Source organism: Gopherus flavomarginatus, chromosome 7 (assembly GCF_025201925.1).
Source record: "Gopherus flavomarginatus isolate rGopFla2 chromosome 7, rGopFla2.mat.asm, whole genome shotgun sequence".
In the NCBI taxonomy this organism is placed as follows: Eukaryota; Metazoa; Chordata; order Testudines; family Testudinidae; genus Gopherus; species Gopherus flavomarginatus.
This window is the reverse complement of record NC_066623.1, coordinates 9574449-9596648: the sequence shown is the minus strand read 5'-3', so window position 1 is coordinate 9596648 and position 22200 is coordinate 9574449. Positions and strand designations below refer to the sequence as shown.

At 39.0% G+C, this 22200-nt stretch overlaps 1 protein-coding gene across 3 annotated transcripts in view; it reads right to left on the bottom strand.

Moving 5' to 3' along the window:
* The window catches only part of FAM13B (family with sequence similarity 13 member B), an 81022-nt gene that overhangs the window by 39990 nt on the left and 18832 nt on the right, over positions 1-22200 (bottom strand). For all 3 annotated transcript variants that reach the window (XM_050962238.1, XM_050962240.1, XM_050962239.1), the window contains exons 4-7: positions 21919-22131; positions 17825-18002; positions 17153-17297; positions 10045-10208 (exon numbers count right to left, since the gene is read on the bottom strand). In XM_050962238.1, coding sequence (XP_050818195.1) covers positions 10045-10208; positions 17153-17297; positions 17825-18002; positions 21919-22131 — 700 coding nt within the window. The remainder of the gene's footprint in view (positions 1-10044; positions 10209-17152; positions 17298-17824; positions 18003-21918; positions 22132-22200) is intronic.

The following is a 22200-nucleotide window of genomic DNA, read 5'->3' as shown; positions in this document are numbered from 1 at the left end:
ACCTACTGTCACGTAGGTTAGTAAGTAGCTTGGACTAACTATGCAAACAAGTAAAGATGGCCTGTATTTCCTTCTGCCAACAGGATATGGTGAAAAACAGGATTACATGCAGGAAAGGACTCTCTACTGATGGTTGTCTGACAGAAGGAGGAAAAAAACCAAGGATTGCTTTGGCCTTATTAATAGCTGAGATTGAGATGACTTGTATACTGTCTGTGTGTAAATATAACACTTCAATAAATTAGTTAGCACTGTACAAGGATGGGAATTTAAACAAGGCTGGTGCATGGACTGGCTTTTTTTTTTTTTATTAAAGGGTAGCCAATTTTGCAGTCAGTTTAGTGTATGATATTTTTAGTGAATGAAAAACAAATCAATTTCCACTGTGCTTAAACAACACTGGTGGTTCTGAGATACCATTTTAGACAGATACTCCTGTTAAGCTCAGGAAAATTAAAACACACCTGCTTTACAGGCTTGATCTCGCATCTGCTGATTTCAAAGATGCATGAACAAGCAATATATACCCAAGCATTTCAACATTAATTTCTTCTCAATGCTTTTGGGATGAAAGAGGCTAGTTTTGAATTTATTTTTTAGGTGCACAGTTAAATTTCATTGACATGAAGAGGAACAATAATTCAACTCAACCCTACTACCCACTCAAAGTGTTTGAGTTTTTCTATCAGCAAATTTTATTTTGACAATATTTAAGTAGAAACATTTGGAAAACAAAGCAAATATGACACACCGTTGGGGAAGGAACAGGAGAACAAAATGGAGAGAAATTAAGACCCACGACAAAAATAAGGTAGGTGAGGAAGATAAGCAATGATTTCAGGGGTGGGAATGATGAATGAAAAAAATCCCACAATTGATATATTTTACTTGACAATCACTACAGAGTTTTTGTAAAAGCTGTTTTACGAGAACAGATTTAATAAGAAAACAGCTTTTTTAACAGGTATTGATATATTTTATATTATATTTCAAGATGAAGGATGATAAGTTTTACAAATAATAAACAAATCAGTTCACCATTAAAATATAGTCACCTCTAGGATGGTGGGTAGTAGCTAAGGAGACAATCAGAGCACAGCACACTGCAAAACACTAGTGGGAGGAGGGAAGCAAGGAAAATTTTAGTCGAGGGCTCTAGTGCAAATTATGAAACTGTGATGACTAGAGATCTTTAATGTGCACAGAGAGCTTCATATAGATTTTTGTCTGTCCACCTTCAAATCACAGAAGGCTGTGTCAATATTTCTGGGATTCAAACTAGTGGTTCCAAAGAGTCCAAATTATTTCAGACATGATGCTGAGACCACCAAACCCTCCAGCTCTAAAGGGCAAACTTCATGTCCGCCAGCCCAGGTTACTTTCTATCATTCAGTAGTGTTCTTAATACACATCTAGGATGCACTTGTGTTACTCAGCAAAAGATGTGCATAAATCAGCACTATTCCAAAGCCTGAAGAATCCTCTTATTTTTCAAGGAATCTCTTATGGCTCCAACTCTAATCAGTTTAGCAAGTTAGCACTTTTCAAAAAGTGTATCAATCTTGGTTCAAAATATATCATACTTCAGAACCTGCTACCACAGTCAAAAGAATTCTTGCGTGCTGTAAACTACTTGATGGCTTGTATACAGAGTCTTAGTGCAGAATGACACAGCAAGAGACAAAAAGTAAAGATATCTTTAGGTTTGAGAGTGCTATCATGTGTTGGCAACTAACAAACACCTAATAATTGATACCATCTCTCTGTTCCTGTCCACAAATAGCCCTGTTAAAAAGAGAAATGACATACAAAAATGCAATTAAATAATGAGAAAAAAATCAGATTTTTTCGTAATGCTTATTACTGATTGCATTTTTATAGTTCATTATGTTTACACAATACTGTTTCATACTGTTTTATAAGCCTCCCCAAGAGTAAATATTTAGTCTTTATATAGCATTTCTAGCTTAAAGAAGTCTGTTATTTCGAATCATTCCAAACTAGCATTTTTAATTCATTTACCTGTGCAGCAGAACTTTGCATGCCATTCTGATTATTTTTGCTATTCCAAACGAGCACTTCATGTAAAAATACTTCATTTGAAAAATAATAAAGTATGATGTTGGCTGTTGACTATGCATACTGCTTGTTCGATTTCTATGGCTGCTTGTCAGACGGTACTTCTGGAGTGCTGCACTAAACCCTGCAGTCTAAATAGAAATAGACTGCAACATGAGGTCACTACTGACAATAAGCTGCCCAATCAACACTTTAAAGCTTTCCTGGTGTATACTTTACACTACTCATTCTGGGCAGAAAACATGGGCTTTTGTTATATGTTACTTAAGTAACAAATCTTGACCTAAATATTATAATCCATTTTCTGGATTTTTTTTAATTTGGTCAGAAACAGTATCAGTAGAAAAGCAAGACAATGTATTTATTCAATATGCCCTACTCCCCATAAGCCAAGGGCAATATTAAATTGCTCTATTAAAACTGTCTAATGTAATAAATACCGTACAGTTTATAGGTACAGAAGAGTAACTTCTTTTTGAATTTTATGCAAAGAAGAGAGATGTTCTAGAACTTACTATCTTTCATGCATCTCTCTTTGACAACCCCCTGGAATACACAAAATAGTTTTACAGCAATAAAAACAGAATGAACTTAGAACTTTTAAGAATGAACTGTAAAGAGTAAACAGCTAGCATAAATGTTGAAAAATAAATGTTGAAAATTCTGCACAAATTTTAATAGATGAGGATTTTAGTGATTACCTCAGCACGGTCTCTTTAAAATTAATTTGAAAAAGGAAGTTAGCAAACAACATATGAAAGTCAGCACTGGCAGAACAGATGCATTGAAGAGTCATGGTGATAGGCTTCTGATGATGCATTAGAAAGAGTACAGAATAAGGCTTCTAAATATGTAGTATCACCTAATGTAAAAGTGTTCCTCTGATGATTAATAACCCATATTACCCAAAGATTGTTTGAATGTTTAATCTAGGTACCATTTTCAAACAGCCACTAAATCAGGCTGTATTAGTCATGGCTGACTATGTTTTCAAACAATAAACACACAGAAAGACCAGAAATAGCAGTCAAAAAGGAGTAAAAGGAGGAAAACAGTGCACAGCATTAATTTAATTATAGCACGTTATATTCAAAATTATTAAAATGAATTTTCAATTAATGGAGTCTAACGTAGGTGCCACATCACCCTTAATCTTTCCCTCTCAAGGAGTTTTTGCAGATTGGCTATAAAGCAAAATGTTGAGCTGCGATTGTCAGTCTGATATTTGGTTCCCAAAAAGCTAACAAAAACTCTCATTCAGAAATTTATCATGTTTAAAGGTAAGTTTTTTTTCCCCCTCTTACAAAACTGATATAACAGTGAAGAAAAAATCTCAAAATAACTAAGACAAATACTAACTGTTTAAAAACACACACTTAATATATGCTTTAGATCCTCAAGAGAGGAAGCAGCCTAGGTAAACAAATGTTTACATAGCTACAACACAAGAGTACTAAGCACCAGGCAGGAAGAAAGGGACTTGGGAGTGATACATTAATTACTTGCACTTTTGATGATGAAGTAGCCAGTAGCTGGTTTAGTATATTTATTATAAGCAGAGCTGGTAGCACTGCCTATTAAGTGTTATTTGACCTTTGCCATCACAAGACCCTATTTTCAGTTGCTTATAAAACTTCACCAAACTTTAATCATTTGAGCTGAAATTTTCCATTCCAGGTGTCTGCTACAGGCTGTATTATTTGGGATATTTTCAGCCAAAATAGTTCACACCTTTCCAAGAATGAGGCTAGGAAAAAATATGTTTTTGCCCATGTTAAAGAATTCTGGTGACCTTTTCTTTGGTAAGACAAATCAAAACCAATCTCTTGTGCCCCCATGATCTGGAGAAGGGTCCTGAAATTTGGTAAGGGGGTGGCCTATGTATCAGGCATTTGCCTTTTGCTATTTTCATGAAAGTCTGCCCTAATTTCGGCATCTTAGAAGTAATTGAAAAAAAATCACAATTCATACAGTCGAGACTCTTAACAGCTAAAATCGCCCAAGATTCTGTCTACACAGGACATTCTCCAGCCTGAGGCTATTTGGTTCTTGGTCCTGGCATCTCAACTGACAGCAGGGAGCCCATCTTTCCTGTGTTCTCAATGACACCCTCCAGTATGGAAGAGGAAATTGCCTAATTCAAATCCAGTAGGGACAGGAGCTGGACCTACAAAGGAAGACAGATGGGACTAGAAGTTGGGGTGGCTGGGAGCTGGATGAAGGTGAGAACACTAGGCACCAATAGGTGGAAGTGGGGACAGGGACTGTCTGGAGAAAGAAACTTGGAAAGAGAACCAGTAAAGCAGGGGGAAAAGGAGACAGAGCTGACAAGAAGCTGGGTGCAGGGGGAAAACTGGAGACTGAATGGGCAGAGAGAGTGAGATAAGGAGCTTGGAAAGGGGGTAGGAGACACTGAGATTGAATGAGGATCCAAGGGAAAGAAAGAGCGACAGATTGGGACTGGGAGCCAATGGGGACACACAATGTATGTGAGGGGCATGACTGGAAGCCAGGGTTGTAAAGGAAGACTGAATGTGGAATCAGGAGGGGAATAAGACAAGGACTGGCTGGGCAGGAAGACGAGACTGAAAAGCAAAGACTGTGACTTACTAGGTGAAGAGCCTGGGACTATGCTGAGGGGCCAAGCGGGATAGTCATGCTGTTGGCAGCAAATATCTGTGAAACTCATTGCTAATCTGTTGCATCCGCCTCTAGTGCTGGTCCACAAAGAAAGAGACAACGTATTACTGCTATGAGTTACCTAAGGAAAAGCTCCATGTAAACCCAAAAGCTTGCAGCTATCACCAACAGAAGTTGGTCCAATAAAAGATATTATCTCACCCACCATGTCTCTCTAATATCCTGGGACCAACACAGCTACAATAACACTGCATATATCAGTTACTCTGTTCACGCAAGTAGTACAGGTCTGCGTGGATCTGAAAAGTTCCAACCTTGCTGATAACCCATGCGGGGGTCAACATAATAGAATGTCTGTTTCCGATTTGTGTAGGTAATTTCCTAAATTTTGGTTTTTTGTTTTTTTTTTAAGAAATGTTAAAACATCAAAACTTGCTAAGTCAAGTTCCCAGAAGTTAGGAAATGGCAGAAGTAAGGTTACCTATGCAGCCTGGGTTTGGCCTCTTGTGTGTATGTGGTCTTTAATTACATGACACCACACTATTTTTCCCACAAGAAAAAGAGGGTTAAAACTGCAGCAAATTTTTATATCCCATACTGCATGAAAAGAAATATGGTGACTCACAGGGTAGTCTCTTAAAAAACCCTCTTCAGTTCAACACTCAATGAAAGAACTGGAGCAAGCATTTTCTTTTAATCCTTGTACTATCTTTCTGAAACAACATTAATAACCTAATATCTTGCACAACACAAGACACCTAGAATTCCTGTTTGTCTTTTGGTAACCACTTCAGAATGCATTTGCTTGAAATGACAGAAAGGTCTATATTCAGGAATGGTATTATCAGAGCTATGTTCGCCAGACTAAGGCCATGGCTACACTGGCACTTTACAGCGCTGCAACTTTCGCGCTCAGGGGTGTGAAAAAAACACCCCCCTGAGCGCTGCAAGATACAGCGCTGTAAAGCCTCAGTGTAATCAGCGCTGCAAGCTACACCCGTAAGGGATGTGGTTTACGTGCAGCGCAGGGAGAGCTCTCTCCCAGCGCTGGCGCTCCGACTACACTCACACTTCAAAGCGCTGCAGCGGCAGCGCTCTGAAATTTCAAGTGTAGCCATACTCGAAGATGTTCAAATTGCCTCTTCGCACAGACAATCCCTTAGGTCCAGTTAGACTAACAGTTATTTAATTGCTATAAAAATAAGCGTTTAGAGGATGCTTCATAAAGAAAAACTGATATAAAACAATCCATTTGGTTGTTTTACCATCTTTATTAAAGCCATTTACTTTAGCATAAGCATTCCTTCTGTAAATTACTACTGCAAGTATGTCAATGTAGTTAAAGTGATGCATCAACCTGGAGTCTTGACAGTTTCAAAAGGTCAGTTTTTGGCACTAACCATGTACTTAAATCCCCCCCTTCACCATTCTTTTGTTTTTTCCCTTTTTCAGCATGCTCTTCTCTCCCCTGCTACTATGAGAAATACCCCAATGGAAAACTGAGCACACATAGGAAGTTGTAAAAACAACTGCACACACAGTGCTATCAAATGCATACAAAACTGAAAAAGCACAGAAAAATCTTAGACATTACCTGTTACAACAGTAAATAAATTTTCAGATAGAAGTGTGATTTTCTATTTTAAGTTGATGAGTCTCCTTTAAGGATCTGTCTATGCTAAATAAGGAGGACTTCCAATCCATTTCACTGCCCTCTTGCTAGACTCTGCTCCCCCAAACTATAATATATTAAATCTATAAAAATATGAAGCTTCTACATTTAAAACCATATATAAACAAAACTAAAATGTACAAAACAAAAAGCAACTATTTTTTCTTTAATATCCCATCCCACTTTTTGTCATACTTTGCTGCGCTGCTACTAAATTGGATCTAATCTTGAAAGGAGATCTGTGAGGACACAGAAACCTGCCCGAACAGATACTTTTGTAAGATCAGGGCCTTAGTTAATCCCAGGACCTTACAGCTCTCTGTAAAGTACTATGCACACCTATGACACCTGCAGAAATCTAAGTGCCACATTTCCATTATAAATTTGTTTTCAATAATTTATAACCAAAGTTAAAGTTCAATCCAAATGAAGTGGGGCAGAGAATCTTTTTTAAACTGCAGCAAGTTGGCCAATAAAGAATTTACCATTTTGGCTTGCAGTCAATGCATGCAAAACTCCCACTGGCTTCTCTGGGAGTTACACCTATCTGGAAAATGCAGGACTTAGCTTTGTGTGTATTCCTTCCAGCTATTTTTTTTTTTTAAAGGTAGACTTAAAAAAAATTATTTTGAATTTTACAAAATAAACCTGTGATTGTTGGCAAGCACTCACATGCAACTCCCAGAGGTGGGAGCATCATCCACCTCTGAAGTCTGTAATGGTGGCTAAGTACCTATTATTTTTGGCAATGTTATCACGCATTTAGAGAAACTTTACGTGCTTTACAAATCTAATGAATAAAGCCTCAAAATACTTCCCTACTTTACAAGGGTGCTTTCCACTTTTACACATGAGCAAACTGTGCCATGGACTAAGTGACTTGCCCAAAGGAGATACAGCAATTCTCTATAATGAGAGGGCCCAGGCCCATTAACTCAACCTCACGTTTTAACTATTAAAACCACCACCTCTTTCTCTCTCAATAATAAAACAAGCATGTAGAAATTCAAAGGAGTTCCCCTTGAACAAACACTACTCTTTTTTTTTGGTACATATATTAAAAATATGGAACCATAATATAACACTAAATATCTTGCAATATATGCATTCATAACATTCCATCAGGACATAATGTATTTTAAATGACACGCACAAAAAAAAAAAAAACTACATTAAAAGAGATAGTTAAGGTTGCAAAGCCAAGCACGCAAGTTTGGAAAAGCCAGAATAAAGGTTGCTCGTGAAACGTTAGTTTGGGACCCTTGCATGTATGTATTATGGCATCGTCTTTAATTACATGATCATATATTATTTTTGTCGACAGGACTCCCACCTCATTCAGTGTGCAGGAGGGACTTGTTCTCAGAAGGAATAGGTGATGTGTAATAAAGGAGGATCCTACCAACAACAGCCAGGGTTCTGTTGCTGAAGTTGGAAAGTATGTAATGAATGAGGCAGGGAACTGCAAGAAGAGAAAGAATAGTTTCATGGTAAGGCAGTTGAATTCTGCCCTGGAGAATGAGATTCTCTCTTTGCCACACAGTTCCTATGTGCGGCAAGACACTTATACCAAATTTTCCACAGGTGGCCACCAACTGCATGTTCCTCATATTCTGGGTATCCAAATTGAGACCAGGGTACAATTTCAAGAAGTACTAAGCATTCACAGCTGCAAGTAAAGTTGATGGGAGCTGTGCTTTGAACACAAAGTGCTATATGATGCTAAGTATTCTGAAAAAATCAGGTCCTAGGCATCTCAGACCGGGTATCCAAAATCTGTGCATTCTTTTGACATTAAACTTTCTGTGCCTCAGCTCCTCATCTGTAAAATGGTCACCTCCTACAGGTTTTGTGAAGACTACTATTTGTTTATGAAGCACTTGGCAACTGTAGGATGAGCACGATATAAAAGTCAATGAGAAAACTAACAATTCTGTCTGCATAGCAGAGTATTTAGAGAGTGTAGTAAAATAAGGCTGAGGGCCATACACTGAACAAGAATGAAACAATGAACAGCTGCTTATTAATTTAGCACCATCCTGCCTGCACCCAAATGAGGCAGGGATCTGTGAAAAAAATGCAGTATGTGATCAGGGAAAGTCTGCATAACGTACACTGTGACAGACCCAGGCCAGTGGGGTGCAGGAGTCTGGTAGAGGGCAAATATACTGGTCACTGGGTGAGTAGTTTTCTGTTCCCTGAGTGACCAGAGCAGGGGCTGCACTAGAGTAGTCAGGAACTTGCTAGAACCAGTTAAGGCAGACAGGCTGATTAGAACACCTGTAGCCAATCAAGGCAAGCTAATCAGGGCACCTGGGTTTTAAAAGAAGCTTTCTCCAGTCAGATGGGGAGGAGTCAGAGGAGAGGAAGTGCGTGTGAGGAGCTTGGAGCAAGAGACACAAGGAGCTGAGACTGAGAGGGTGTGCTCCTGGAGGACTAAGGAGTACAAGCGTTATCAGACACCAGGAGGAAGGTCCTGTGGTGAGGATAAAGAAGGTGTTTGGAGGAGGCCTTGAGGAAGTAGCCCAGGGAGGTGTAGCTGTCACACAGCTGTTACAAGAGGCACTATAGACAGCTGCAAATCCATAGGGCCCTGGGCTGGAACCCGGAGTAGAGCGCGGGCCCAGGTTCCTCCCAAACCTCCCAACTCCTGATCAGACACAGGAGGAGTTGATCCAGACTGTGGGGGAGATCACTGAGGTGAGCAAATCTGCCAATAAGCACAGGACCCACCAAGGTAGAGGAGGAACTTTGTCACAACACATATAAGGCAACCTCAAGTCTGACATTTCCTAGCATTTGAGTGCTTGATTTTGCAACCTTAACATTCTTTTAACATCATTTGTGGGCAATTTCCTAGGTTTTTAAAAAGAAAACTGAAAAAACAAAAACCTAATTCCATCATGTAGCATCATATTGACACTGACAAGGTTCATTAGCAGGGTTAAAAACCTTTTAGATACACAACACAGCCCTCTGCTACTTGAATTATTGGAGTAACTGATAGCACTAGTAATTCGTCATCTTCTACGCAGCCCAGCACAAGAGGGAGATGAACCACTTGGAAATACCTGTAAAACATTTCAGCTATATATAACAAATCCTTGGAAATAGTTTTCCTTATTGGATCCCTTCTCCCCACAATCATATGGACAAAAAATTAACCTGGCATTTCTTATACACTAGGCAGTCAGCTTTGGTTTTCAAATAATTTAACAGATACAAACAAATACTTCTGTACAGATGTTATAAATAAAACAAGAAAAAACAGGGCAGAATGAATTTGACGCTATCAATCTTCAGATTTTTAATTTACAAACCGTTTCAAAGAAACATTCACTCTCAAAATACTAGTTTACAATTTCCCTCCATTTTCCCCCAGATTTATGGAATTTAGCCTAACTTTAGTTCCATAAAATCATTATTGTAGAAAATGTAGGAAGAGTTTTCATTCCCCCTAGGTTTTACCACTACCACCATTAGAAATTGGTAGAATTTCAAGTCTCCTTTCATAAACACTGCAAACAAAATGAAGGGTAAAGAATGCCAAATTCCTGAAATTTCAACATGAAAACTTCATCAAATATAAACTATTAAAATAGCCATCATAAAAATGTGAATCTTAAACGATGCTGTGGGAAACATCTCTCTACCTCGTTGATGCTGTAACACTGCTGGAGTCCAAGATGCTCTCTGTCATATCATGTACCATATCTGGCCTTTCTTCAGGTTTCTCTGTGCTATCTTCTGGAAGTTCTTCAGTTTGCTCAAGCTTTATATCCTCATCCTCCTCCTCCTCCTCCAAGAGATCATTTATCTACAGAAAGATTAATAGGGTTTCGATAGTTATTAAAAAAGAAACCTAATAATTTTACAGAGCTGGAAATATGTGGTGTTACGGGATATAAAACACTTTAAGAGAAAAACATCTTTTGTAACTTTTTAAAAAGTTACAAAACACTGAAACGAGAAATGAAGCAGCCCAAACCATGCCTTTAAAAGCACAAATGCAGAACAGTCTCCACTGCTAAATAAGCCACTAAAAATTTCATTAGAATATAAATTGCAAGGAAGCACTGTAAAGCAGTAAATCAAAGGATGAGGAGTCAGGAAATCTGGTATCTATTCCCTTATCTGCCACAGATGTGATGTGACACTGCGCCCAAGTTCCCCATCCTCGAAAATGGGTATGGGAAAATGCTTGCTTACTTCACAGGGTTTTTCAAGATGTCTGAAAAGTGAAAAAAACTTGAAAATCCTGGAAATGCCTGGGCTTCTATAGCACCTTAAATCTAAGGATTTCAAAAATAGTGAGCACCCTTTGTAATACCAATTTCAAGTGCAATAGTATAAAGGTATAGATTGGTGCCCAGTCTGTTTTGTGATTTAGCAGGTTATCAAGGAACTCTAACCAATTTCTTTTTCTTTCCAGGTGCATGAGATGAGCACACTAAAATCTGGCAATTAAGTGTGAATATAAATATGCAGCAGGTGCAATTTGCTGTATTTTAAAGACTGGAACATCTTAATCTATTGGCTTTTCTAATACTTGAATGTGTAAACCTTGCTCTTAAAGAATTACTACATTTTCCAGTTGATTGATACCGCAGTTTCATATTTAAAAAACAGCCCTGTCAACCCCTATCCAAAGGGACGGTTACTTCGTTTGAACTGAATATACAGGGTTAGATTTTCAGAGTTAGTTGAACAAAACATTTGCCCAATCAAATCACAAACTAACCCCAATATTTATTACTATGCATTAATTTTCTATTTCCTAAATTGATAATATCTTGTCTCTCTGCCCCCCAAAAATTTTCATGACTCTCAAAAACAGATTTTTTTCAGTATCCACATATGCATATGATAGGTGAAAATGTTTCACTAAGGAACAGATAATCAAATTTTTAAGTTTATTCTGAACAGCTACTACGTGGAAAGTAAGGAGGAGAGTAATTATGAGGTTATTACATTTTATATGGGACTATACGAACTATAATTTTTTTCTTTTTACCATCCCAATCTTCTGTACATTAACAGAACTTATCAAATCAGTGGCAAAATATGAGTGTATCCACAACAAGTGGCAGCCAGTTTTTCATTTACACAATAGGTAAAATGAATGGATCAAATATATAGGAATATTTGGGACTGCAGCTCAAGTGGATCTGCATTTGTTCAATAAGTTGCCCAACAGACGGAGCAAACATGCAGGTATGTTGCTTGCTGGAACTTGGAGCAAAGTGACATCATCACTGGAATTTGACTAAAATCTTTCATTTTTACTGATGTTTACTATTTGCAAAAGAACCTTTTACTGATTGGCTGGTGATCACAACATTGTGTGTGTGCAGCCAGTAGCATCTAAAACTAATAGGAACTTCACTAAGCAGTACACTAATGTTACCATTTAACATGTTGTTGGAAAAACTATACAAGATGACTTCTCTGGAGAACATCATTGGTACATTATGGTAGTATGCTTTCGGTTCTATATAAAAGAAAAATAGTAAGACTTGCTTCTTGCTGGAATGCCTCCAGTAGTTCTTTGGAAAGATTCTAAACTGAAAAAGCTAAGAATTTTGCTACTTTGGGGGAAAAATAAAAAAAGATGTAAGCAGACTAGTAAATTAGTGATGGAAACTAAAAAAAGGGTTGCTTCAGTTTAGATACAAATATTCCATGCAGTCCTATAAGCGTCAATTTTCAGCACTGTTTCCTTTCTAGGTACTTCCCCTCTTCCACCCTCCCCAATTTTATAGATAACTCGAACTTTAATTATAATTTTTGCATTATATTGGTATGTATATCTGACACCTTTAATAACTTTACACTCCATCTTCTCGATTAGGTAAATTTATGACTCAGCCTTTCATCTTGACCGATTCTAAATGTCTCCACTATGCCTAAGTTTGGTATCCCCCCACAATGAATTTTCCTCCTTCTCCATCTGTATCTACAGAGTTGCCTATCACCACTCCATCTCTACTAACATCCTATTCCAAGCCAACATATCTTATACCCTTATTAAATTCTTTTTAGTGGCCATCCAACATTTCAGCTAGCCAAATTCTAATGTGTAAAATGCTGCCTTCTCCTACATATCAAGACTGCATCATCCCCACTGCTAAACAAGTGCTTTAGCCTCCACATTCATTTCAGAATATGCTTCAAAATTGCTCTCCTTATATCATCTCTAAGCTACACTGAGGACTTAGTCTCTTTTCCCACCAGCCTTCTCTTTATTGCCACAATCTCTCCTACTAAAACAACATAGTTCCTGTCATCTGCAACAGTTTTGTGTCTGTGTTTCACTGACTCGCCACCTATTTTCAAGTCTGTCTGTTCTATGGACTATATCTGTAGTCTCTCCCTACATTTCCTTCCAGTAAGTATTTTAAGTTACAAATTATATGGAGTTGTCAGTACAAAATAAAGTTGGTCTCACTACCTCAAGGCTAATTAAGGGTTTCACTCCCTCTCCAATTTGCCTAAATCTGCTCATCCTTTTCCAGGACCCACTAGAACACTTTTCCTAATGTCACAAGATGTGATGCCTTCTAAATTGAATACAATGAAATCAACCTAAAAATGAGCACATATTTTTGTAATTGCCCTTATGTGTTCTCAAAGAGAAGTCCAAGTGTGTAGCTGGATCTCTGCCCAACCCACTCATTTCTTCAGATCTGCAGAGGGATTCGAAGATTTATGCATGGGTGCACCTAATTTGGTAAAAGACCTATATGCCAAGTTACCGGAGTACCAACTGTCTGTGCATTTCCCTTTTTTTGGGCACAGAGTTTTTAAAGTTTAGTCCTTGTAGTAAACCGAAATCATAAAGTCAAACATATTTAAATGCAGAAGTTCTAATATCAAAAGATACACAGTACTAATGACTCAAGGGCCCCTTAATGCCAACTGGCAAGGGAATTACAGGAATGTCCTGATTCTTGTATGTACATTCTAGTTCAATCAATGTCATGTGATATATACAGATACTATACAAGAAGTTCTATATATATATACACACATACACACACACACACACACACACACACACAGAGAGAAAATATGTTTTTAGGTTGTGTGTCACCGCACAGGTGGAAAAAACAGGTTTTCTGTCCAATAAGAGATTAATTCAACTGAGTTTCTGTTGAAATGTTAATTAAGCATTGAAAGCCAACACAACAGATACCCATTACGCCTGGGAGAATTCTACACCACTGCGCATGCACAGAATTTATGTCTCCTGCAGATTTCTTTGCTTCCCTGCAGAAAAATGACTCTCTGATGGGGAGCAAAGGGAAGCCACAGGAGTGGTCAGATGACCCCTCTCCAGCAATATGTTTCAGGTGCCCAGAGAGGTAAATAAGGATGCAGGACTGAGGAAGACCTGGCTGGTGGCACCTACCCAGAACCAAGCTCAGCTGCTAGTCCTGGCTGGGCTGGGATGGAGAGGACTTCCTCTTCCTCTGCACAGCATCTGAGGCCAGGCTAGACCCAACCCTAGATTTCTCCCCCCAGCTGCAGGAAGTTCTGAAAACTCCTCCCCACCAATCCTGCTTCCTGCACTCATCACTCCTCAGTGGCAGGGGGAGGGATCTCTTTACAGGGAGCTGCTCCCCCATCTTCCCAATCCCTGTGCAGTCAGACCTCCTCATATTCAGACCCTCCTGCCAAGCCCCACTCCCTCTGCACTGGACCACTCTAATGAGCCACCTGCACCTGGATTCCCAACCCCCAGCATCTGGACCCCCCACACCGAGACCCGCCTGCCAAGCTCTATCCCTTCAACACCCAGCCTCCCCAACCCCACTGAGCCCCAACCATCTTTACCTGGATTCCCTTGCAAAGTCTCATTACCATTGCACTCAGAAACCCCCAACAAGTCCCTGCGTATCCACATCCCCTCTGCACCTGTATCCCCCACTGAGCCACCTGTTCAGAACCCTCTCAACCCACACCTGGATCCTCCCCTCCCCCACTAAGCCCCTCCACATATGGATCCTGCCTTGCTGAGCCTGCCTTCCCCACCTGGTGTACCAGGCACGGAAGGGCAGGGTCCTGGGATGTTTCAGGGCAAGGCTCAATCCTTGCGCTGTGTTGGGGTTGGGTGCAGCCTCACCACTGAGTCTGTGTCCTGGGGGAAGGGGGAGAAGCTGCAGTGATTTCCCACTTCTGTGCAGCCAGTGGCCTGTGCTCCCCAATGCCATGCTAGAGCATCCAGTTATTTCACAAATAAAATTTGCAGAATTTTAAAATATTGTGCACAGTATTTTTATTTTTTTGGTGCAGAATGCCCTAAGGTGTAACTCATTACATACAAAGTCAACAAAGATGTGAAGTCAGCAGGAAAGCAGCACAGAGGAAAATTAAGTCACAAGTGACTATCCTGCCTCTGAGCACAGACAGTGAACTTTGGGGAGTATAAGCAGAAGACAAAGAACACACCCTTTATCCTGCATCTAGGAAGCAAACAAGCAGTGCGTTTTCATTCATGAACACGGGATCTTAGCCAACCTTGGCTGAAATGCTGCAGAGGACTTTGGGGATGAGAAACTTCCTTAGACAGAGGAAGTTAAACTGTAAGTTAAATTTAGTCTCCACAAAGTGTGTTATGATGGTTTTATAAGTAAACATTTGTTTCCAATATTCTTACTCACTATCACTTGAATATTTGAAAATAGTGAAGACCAGAATAGCTAAGAGCTGTGATATTAAGCAAGGTGCTGCTCTTAAGCTGAATCATATAAGCTAGTGTGTATCCTGTTCCTCTGGGGACAGCAGACCTGTATTTCTGTGACTCTTCAATTCTGAAGGGGCTGAACACAACAGGAGGAATGCTATGGGGTACTAGAGTGCATCTACAGTTAACCTGCAAGGCAAAGTAAGGGCTGGCATAGCCCAGAGAAGAGAGTGCTTGGGTGGCTGATTAGCTGGGTGGCAGCAGGAATCTGACAATGAGCTAAACACAAGTCACACTCCCTCATGTGGGAGCCAGAGGGTTAACAAGGTGACTCGCAGTCCTGGGTACCCCAAGAACCATCACAGTAATAAACAGGTTTAGAATGTGTTAAAATCTTGATCAGTGCCTGGCGAATTTTTTAATTCTAGAGCATTACCTCCAGAATCCAACAAGAGCTGAAAATTTTTGTAATGGATTTTAACATTTGTTCTTTCAAATTAAAGTTTTAGCTCTTATGTTTTCAAAGATTGTCTATACTTTGTTCACAGCTAGACTATATGCAGGGTTATCTTCTGGAGTCTGACTGACAGCCTAGACTAATAGCTGTGAGAGTATGTTAATTTAAACTGCACAAAAAAAATTAAACGTGAACTGTGGAGGAGGGGGAGAAATTGCACAAGTTGTTGCTTCTACAGGACAAGTTCATGCATACCCCCACCTCCCAGACCTCTCCGTTTCAGGGAATCACTGCACTCCCACCCTGTAGCCAGTGTCTCTGCACAACCTCCTTCACCTCCTACCCCCCATTCTCCATTTCTCCCTTCCATCCTATACCAGGGTCCTCCACTGTCTTCCTACTACACCTAACCCTAACCTCCTTTCTCCCTCATTACCAGGGTCTCCCATTCTTAACCCTATTGCTATGGGCTTTGCGTGCACCCTCACATGCTCCTCTTATTCTTCTGACTTCTCTGTCTTTCAAGGTGACAACTGTATTGAGAGGATGGCAGAGTTAAGAAGAGGAGTACTGTTATGTTGAAATAGGTTAACAGCTGCCCTCAATCAAGAATTACAAAGGTGGTTGAAACTGGTAGCTCTGCTAACCAGATAGCAGGTGCTCCATACATCCCACAATTCCCTCTTTAGTTTTTCCAGTGCTCTCTAAAATCAATAGGGTTCTGCCCAGCAATGACAATAACATTCACTGAGATTTTGGAATTGATCAGATACAAAGTTCAAAAGTTATCATGTCACATCCAAACACAGTAGCGCCATCAAGCACAGCATAAGGCCCTGCAAGTTTGGGCAATAAAAAATAATGCCACCACTTCACTCTTATGCAGCACTTTTCATTCTTCAATCTCAAAGCACTTTACAAAGGAGGTATCATTATCCCCATTTTACAGAGAGGGAAACTGAGACAAAGAAGGGAAATCATTTGCCAGTGGCAGAGCCAGGAATAGAACCCAGGTCTGAGTTCCACTGAGGCCACACATTTATCAGCATAGAATCACAGAATATCAAGGTTGGAAGGGACCTCAAGAGGTCATCTAGTCCAACCCCCTGCTCAAAGCAGGACCAATCCTCAGATAGATTTTTGCCCCAGATCCCTAAGTGGCCCCCTCAAGGATTAAACTCACAACGCTGGGTTTAGCAGGCCAATGCTCAAACCACTGGGCTATCCCTCCCCCCATAATCACTAACTTTGTGGTTCTGAATCCATTTGCTAATTAGCTCTCCTCTTTAGCATTACTGCTCCACAGCTAGTTATGCTTTATATTTTTCATTCAACATGTCACGATCCATCTCTTTGTAAGGGTAAGGTAATTATTTTAGTTCTAATTCTATGGTGCATCCTTCTCCTATAAACACGAGCTGTGAAACGGATCATTTCACAAACATAGCTACTTTAACTAAAAAATAAAGAATTGAGATAAAATTTTAACAGTATGCACTCTAAAAGGCTATATTCAACAGAAATTTAAAGTTAGTTTGATTCCAACACATCTTGAGAAAAACAAACTGCTGTAACAGAAGTTTAAAGTGACAGAATACTTCCACTTAAATATACTCACCTGCTCAGTTATTGAACTTAAATCATTAGTAGATGAAAAATCTTCCTCTTCATTTTCAAAGAATTCATAGTAGTTCTCCAGAAGTCCCGCCATTATTCTGCTAACTATTTCTTGCTCTTTCAGATCCTCCACATCTGTGTAAATGCTAATAAAGATTCCAAACTATCTTAGTTTAAAGACTAAAACCACCTAATTCTCAAAAAATTCCTGTGAATGGCTTTTATGATCGACTAGACAGCCATTCTTTATTCTTTACACTGATTCTTGTTTCATATTCTGAACACACAGAATTACAATCTTACGTCCCAACTTCAAAGATGTTCCACATGAGCTCTGCCTGCAAGGGATGCATTGTAAGAAGGGACATTAAGATTTTGTTTTGGATAGTTTACACTTGAAGGTTGATTTAAACAAGCTTACGTAACTATTGCAATTAAAAATCGATCTTTATATAGTAAAGAATGGCACTTTCCTGATACAGAGAAACAAACATTATGCAATCAGAGTTAACTTAAACAACTTCCCTCCATATATGTTTTACGCTATTTTAAATGTCATTTGTATAAATACACTATATAAGACAATATTCTTATGAATAATGATACAACTAGAATAATACAGCATATTATGCAGAGTCACAAAGGATGGAATGAATTTGTAGAATTAACTTACTGGAAAACATCTGGACCAAAGACAGCAGCCAAAGAACTCGCAGACCAAATTTCTTCATGATGTGATGCTACATTGGCTAAAAATCTACACAGAAACTTTAACAAACTGTAATTAACAGGCGGAAGCTGCTGCAAGAGGAACCTCAACTTTCTTCCAAATTCATCTTCGTTATTATAATCTGTAAAATGTAATAAAAGGATTTTAATCTAAATTAATATAGTTCAGATATTTTTCACATCTGATATTACTGTGTGTCTCAAATTTTGACTAAAATTAAGCCATTTCACCTCTGAAATTCAAACAGATATATCAATTTACAACCTGCCACCCCAGGATTTGAATTTCATTTGCTGCATCAGGACTTCTGACTCCATGCTATTCCAAATGTTAAGGGGGGGAGGAATCCATCCCACAAATTAGGGTGGGGGATGGGGTGGGGGCACTTTTACATCTACCATCCTTATTACCAATATTACATTTCTCTATTGTTTCCTCTCTCTCAATTCAGTCTCTGTAGCTGTCCTCCCTCCTTACTATGTCGTCTCTCTCAGCAAGAACTTTCACATATTCCTCCACAGTTCCTCTTCATAAAGTGGTGCCACCAGAACACTGAAACATACTAGTCTCCAGTCTACACTTGTGTGATGCTGTCAGGTGACTTTTCTTCACTGTAAACTGGCCTTCTGCAACAAAACATTTGATAATCTGGACCAGTGGGTTCCCCTCTGCTGCTTAATTATTCTACCTAGCAAGTCCAATCACCACCTTCCAAGGTATTTCCCCCCAAAACATTCACCCAGCTGCACTCCACTCTACTGGCTAGCTCCTACTCTTTATTCAGATGTATTCTTCCTTAAATATTAACACACTTGTGGACAAGTTCAATTAGAAACAAGAAACTATAATATTTTAAAAATCACAATGAAGTCTAACAACTAATTATCAGCATCAAGATATAAAACCCCAGAGGGTTCCATATTGCTGGGAAACTCCTTTTACAGATAGGAAAAGTCATATAGGAGGAGGAGCAGAATGGGTCACATCTTGGACCAAAACAGGGTACTCTCTCTTCTCTGACAGAAACCCACTATGCCTTTTCTATTCTGGATAGGGAAATAGAGGAGTTGTCTGAAAGTTAACGAATGGACACTCAGTCAGCAAGACAAAAGAATAAAATAAAATAGACCGAAACATATTGGTCTGGAACATCAAAAATTAAAGCAGAAAGCACTATCGTGTAAAAGCATAAGTGCAGTGGTGCCATTTGGTAATCCTGTAGGATTTTTCCATTTGGAAAAAATGAAAATGGTTAAGGGAGTGGTAAACCTATAGGATTTGAACCCATGTGCAACTGGCTACAGAAGAACAATTAAACTCATTGGTGCAGTAAAACAAAGAGCTGAATAAAGTGGTAATACTTTACTTTAACATATAACACACAGTCAACTTCACTTTAGATTAAGTTTAGGAAACAGAGCAATGCAAAGAAGAAAACACTTTCCCACAACAATCACAACTGGTTTTTGCCCTTTAAAAAAATTTGCTAGTCTGTCTAAAATTTAAGTTCTGAACACCACAGTCAAAGACCTGAAGTGAGAAAGTACTTATCTGTAAGTGAAGTCCTCTGAATGTAGTCCATGGACACACACTTCTGAGATACAAGGCCTATGGCATCAGGGTCAAATTCACACTTCAATTAGTAAAGACACTTGCCTTCGAGGAACCACCATTAGGCCTGGACAGAACGAGCCTTAAAGGGTATATATGCCACACCTTGTTATATAACTGCAAGTTATGTTTACAACAACCTACAGAGCAGAGTGAACCGGTTTCAAGAGCGAGGATGCTACAGAAAACTATGTACCAAAAGCTACTAACATCTTCTGATAATCCTGTTTATTTCAGTCGTTCCCTTTCCTAAACTGTAATTGATTTATAATCCTGGAAATTATGAAGTAGAGATATGGTTCTATAGACATTCAAAACGCAAATAAAGAATGATAAAAATGTTTTTAAAAACCTTCAACTTAAAAAGGAGGAAGTCAATCTTTCTAGTTAAATGTTGTGTTTCCTAGTGGTATAAGTGTTTAGTTACATGCAGGAAACAAAACAAAACAAAAATACTTTGAAGAGCTTCACAAAATCATTTTTTTTCTCTTTTTAAAAAAGGGAAAAATTATGCACTTTTTTCATCTTAAACATACAATTGTCATGCGTGTGTACTAATATAAAATAAACTAAGTACCAAATATCCTGTAATACAACATATTCTTAAAAGTTTACACAAGATATGGGGAATAGGGAAAGTCGAGACATACAAGGATCCCAAACATATGTAAGGATGGGAATTATGACCTCTGAAAATAGCCCATATACCACATAACTGGAGATGAAATCCCCCAAAAATCTGGTCCATGACGGGGGGGTGGGGGGACGAGTTACAACTCTGATAGAGTAACAATGAGAAACTGAGATGGACAACTGTATTAGATAACAGAACTATAGCCATTAATCTTTCCCCTGTGACTTAACAATGCTTTGTTATGGAATCGACTTTTGCAAAAATAAATAAAATAAGAATAAGAATCCACAAGGTATATCTCAAGTCTTCCCAAATCATGTGATTCACCACTATGCTAATCTCTCACTTCACCAGATTAGCTAACACATTATGACAAAATAGCAGTCATTGTAAAAATAAAATTTAGTCTACTGCTGTCCATCTCAGTTTCTCATTATTACTATGGGACTGTTGTTCAAAGGAATAGTATACAGGTGCCTCATCTTTAGGACATCCATTCAAACCTGACCCAGATTGTTAGTAGCCAAAATTTATCATCATCTCAGGGACACTGGCATCCTATATGAAATGAGTTGGTGTGCAGTTTCTATTAACCAGCTATCCAGATAACCGTTTTAGTGAAGGTATCATCTAAATAGGCATGGAAACTGAACTACCTTCTCACCCTTCAGCATTAGTACATGGTAGCAGAATAGTGCTGGGAAACTTGACCTAAAATCCTGTCCCAGGCTGTAACCCACTATAAACCAATAGGGCTTTGGCCATGAAAGCTGTTAAGCCTACGCTTGTCATAGCATTAAACTCAAATATGGAGACTTAAATTAGTTTCCCCTAATAGAATACATAAACTTACAAAAGAAAAAAAAACACATTAAAAAAGAACAAGGATAAACAACAGTGAGAAATAATGTCATACTCCTACAGATGACACTGTGAACTATAGAAAGCACCAGTTATGTTACAAGGTGTGGTACAACTATGCCTATATACCCTTTGAGGAGCGCACAATGTGTTACTAATAGCAGTGCTGCAAGACAAAAGCTTTTACTAGTCAAGTTATGAATTAACTCCTCCAACACTACACAACACAGCAAAGGCCAAGACCCAGGAGAGTGGATACATATGGACAAAATTTGGGAATCAAAAAAGGTGGCAAATATAGGTGACAATTGGAACAAACAGGGCTCTATGATAGACATAAAATAAAATTAGCTGTTACATGCTGACCACCACACGTTCTACAGGAATGGAATGTAACTGAAGAATACACTAAAAAGGCAGAATTCCCACTAAAGTGGATCTGCTCAAAACGCCACCTCCTCATCACTAAAGCCCTGAATCAGGAGCGTGGTCAAACCTCATGCGATCAGTGGGGAGGAAGCAGGGATGGGATGAAGAGAAAAGGGTTCCATCTTGATTCTAAATTGATCATGACTGAGTGGGCTGTTTCGATCCAGTAGCCCTGTCCAAATTCACATATCCAACATTCCAGAAATCCATGGACAGGATGGGGGGGGGGGGCGCTTGGGAAAACGTTGATATGGAGGATACGTGGCTGCTTAACTGTCTGCCTGCAAGCAATTGGTGAATTCCATCTCTCAGACCATAAATAGTTATTTGAACAGAGCCTATTTACTTGGAAGGGAGAATTATATACAAAATAAAAGTGTATTAATACATATATAGAACACTAAAGAAAAATCTTAGAATCACTTAAACCTCCTGATTTATTCAATGATGCCTTAAAGCCACTTGTTACCACCCAATTCCTATTCAAAATAATTCTCTTTACCTTGAGAAAATTGCATCAAATGAATATGCAAGCTGCCTGGGATCACCGGCTCTGGAAGTTCTTGAAGAAAAAATCTAAGAAGGCTAATAGCTGAGGGTACATCTGCTTCTTTAACCAAGTCCACATCTTCTCCATTATCATATCTTTTCCGAAGCCACTCCACTGTCTCAGCATTCCCATTGACTTGAAAAAGTCCTTCTTGTTCCAGACCTCCTAAATCAGTAGAAAGTTGCAAAAATAAATTCAGTCCCAACTCGTTTTATCTGATGTTTACTAGAAATC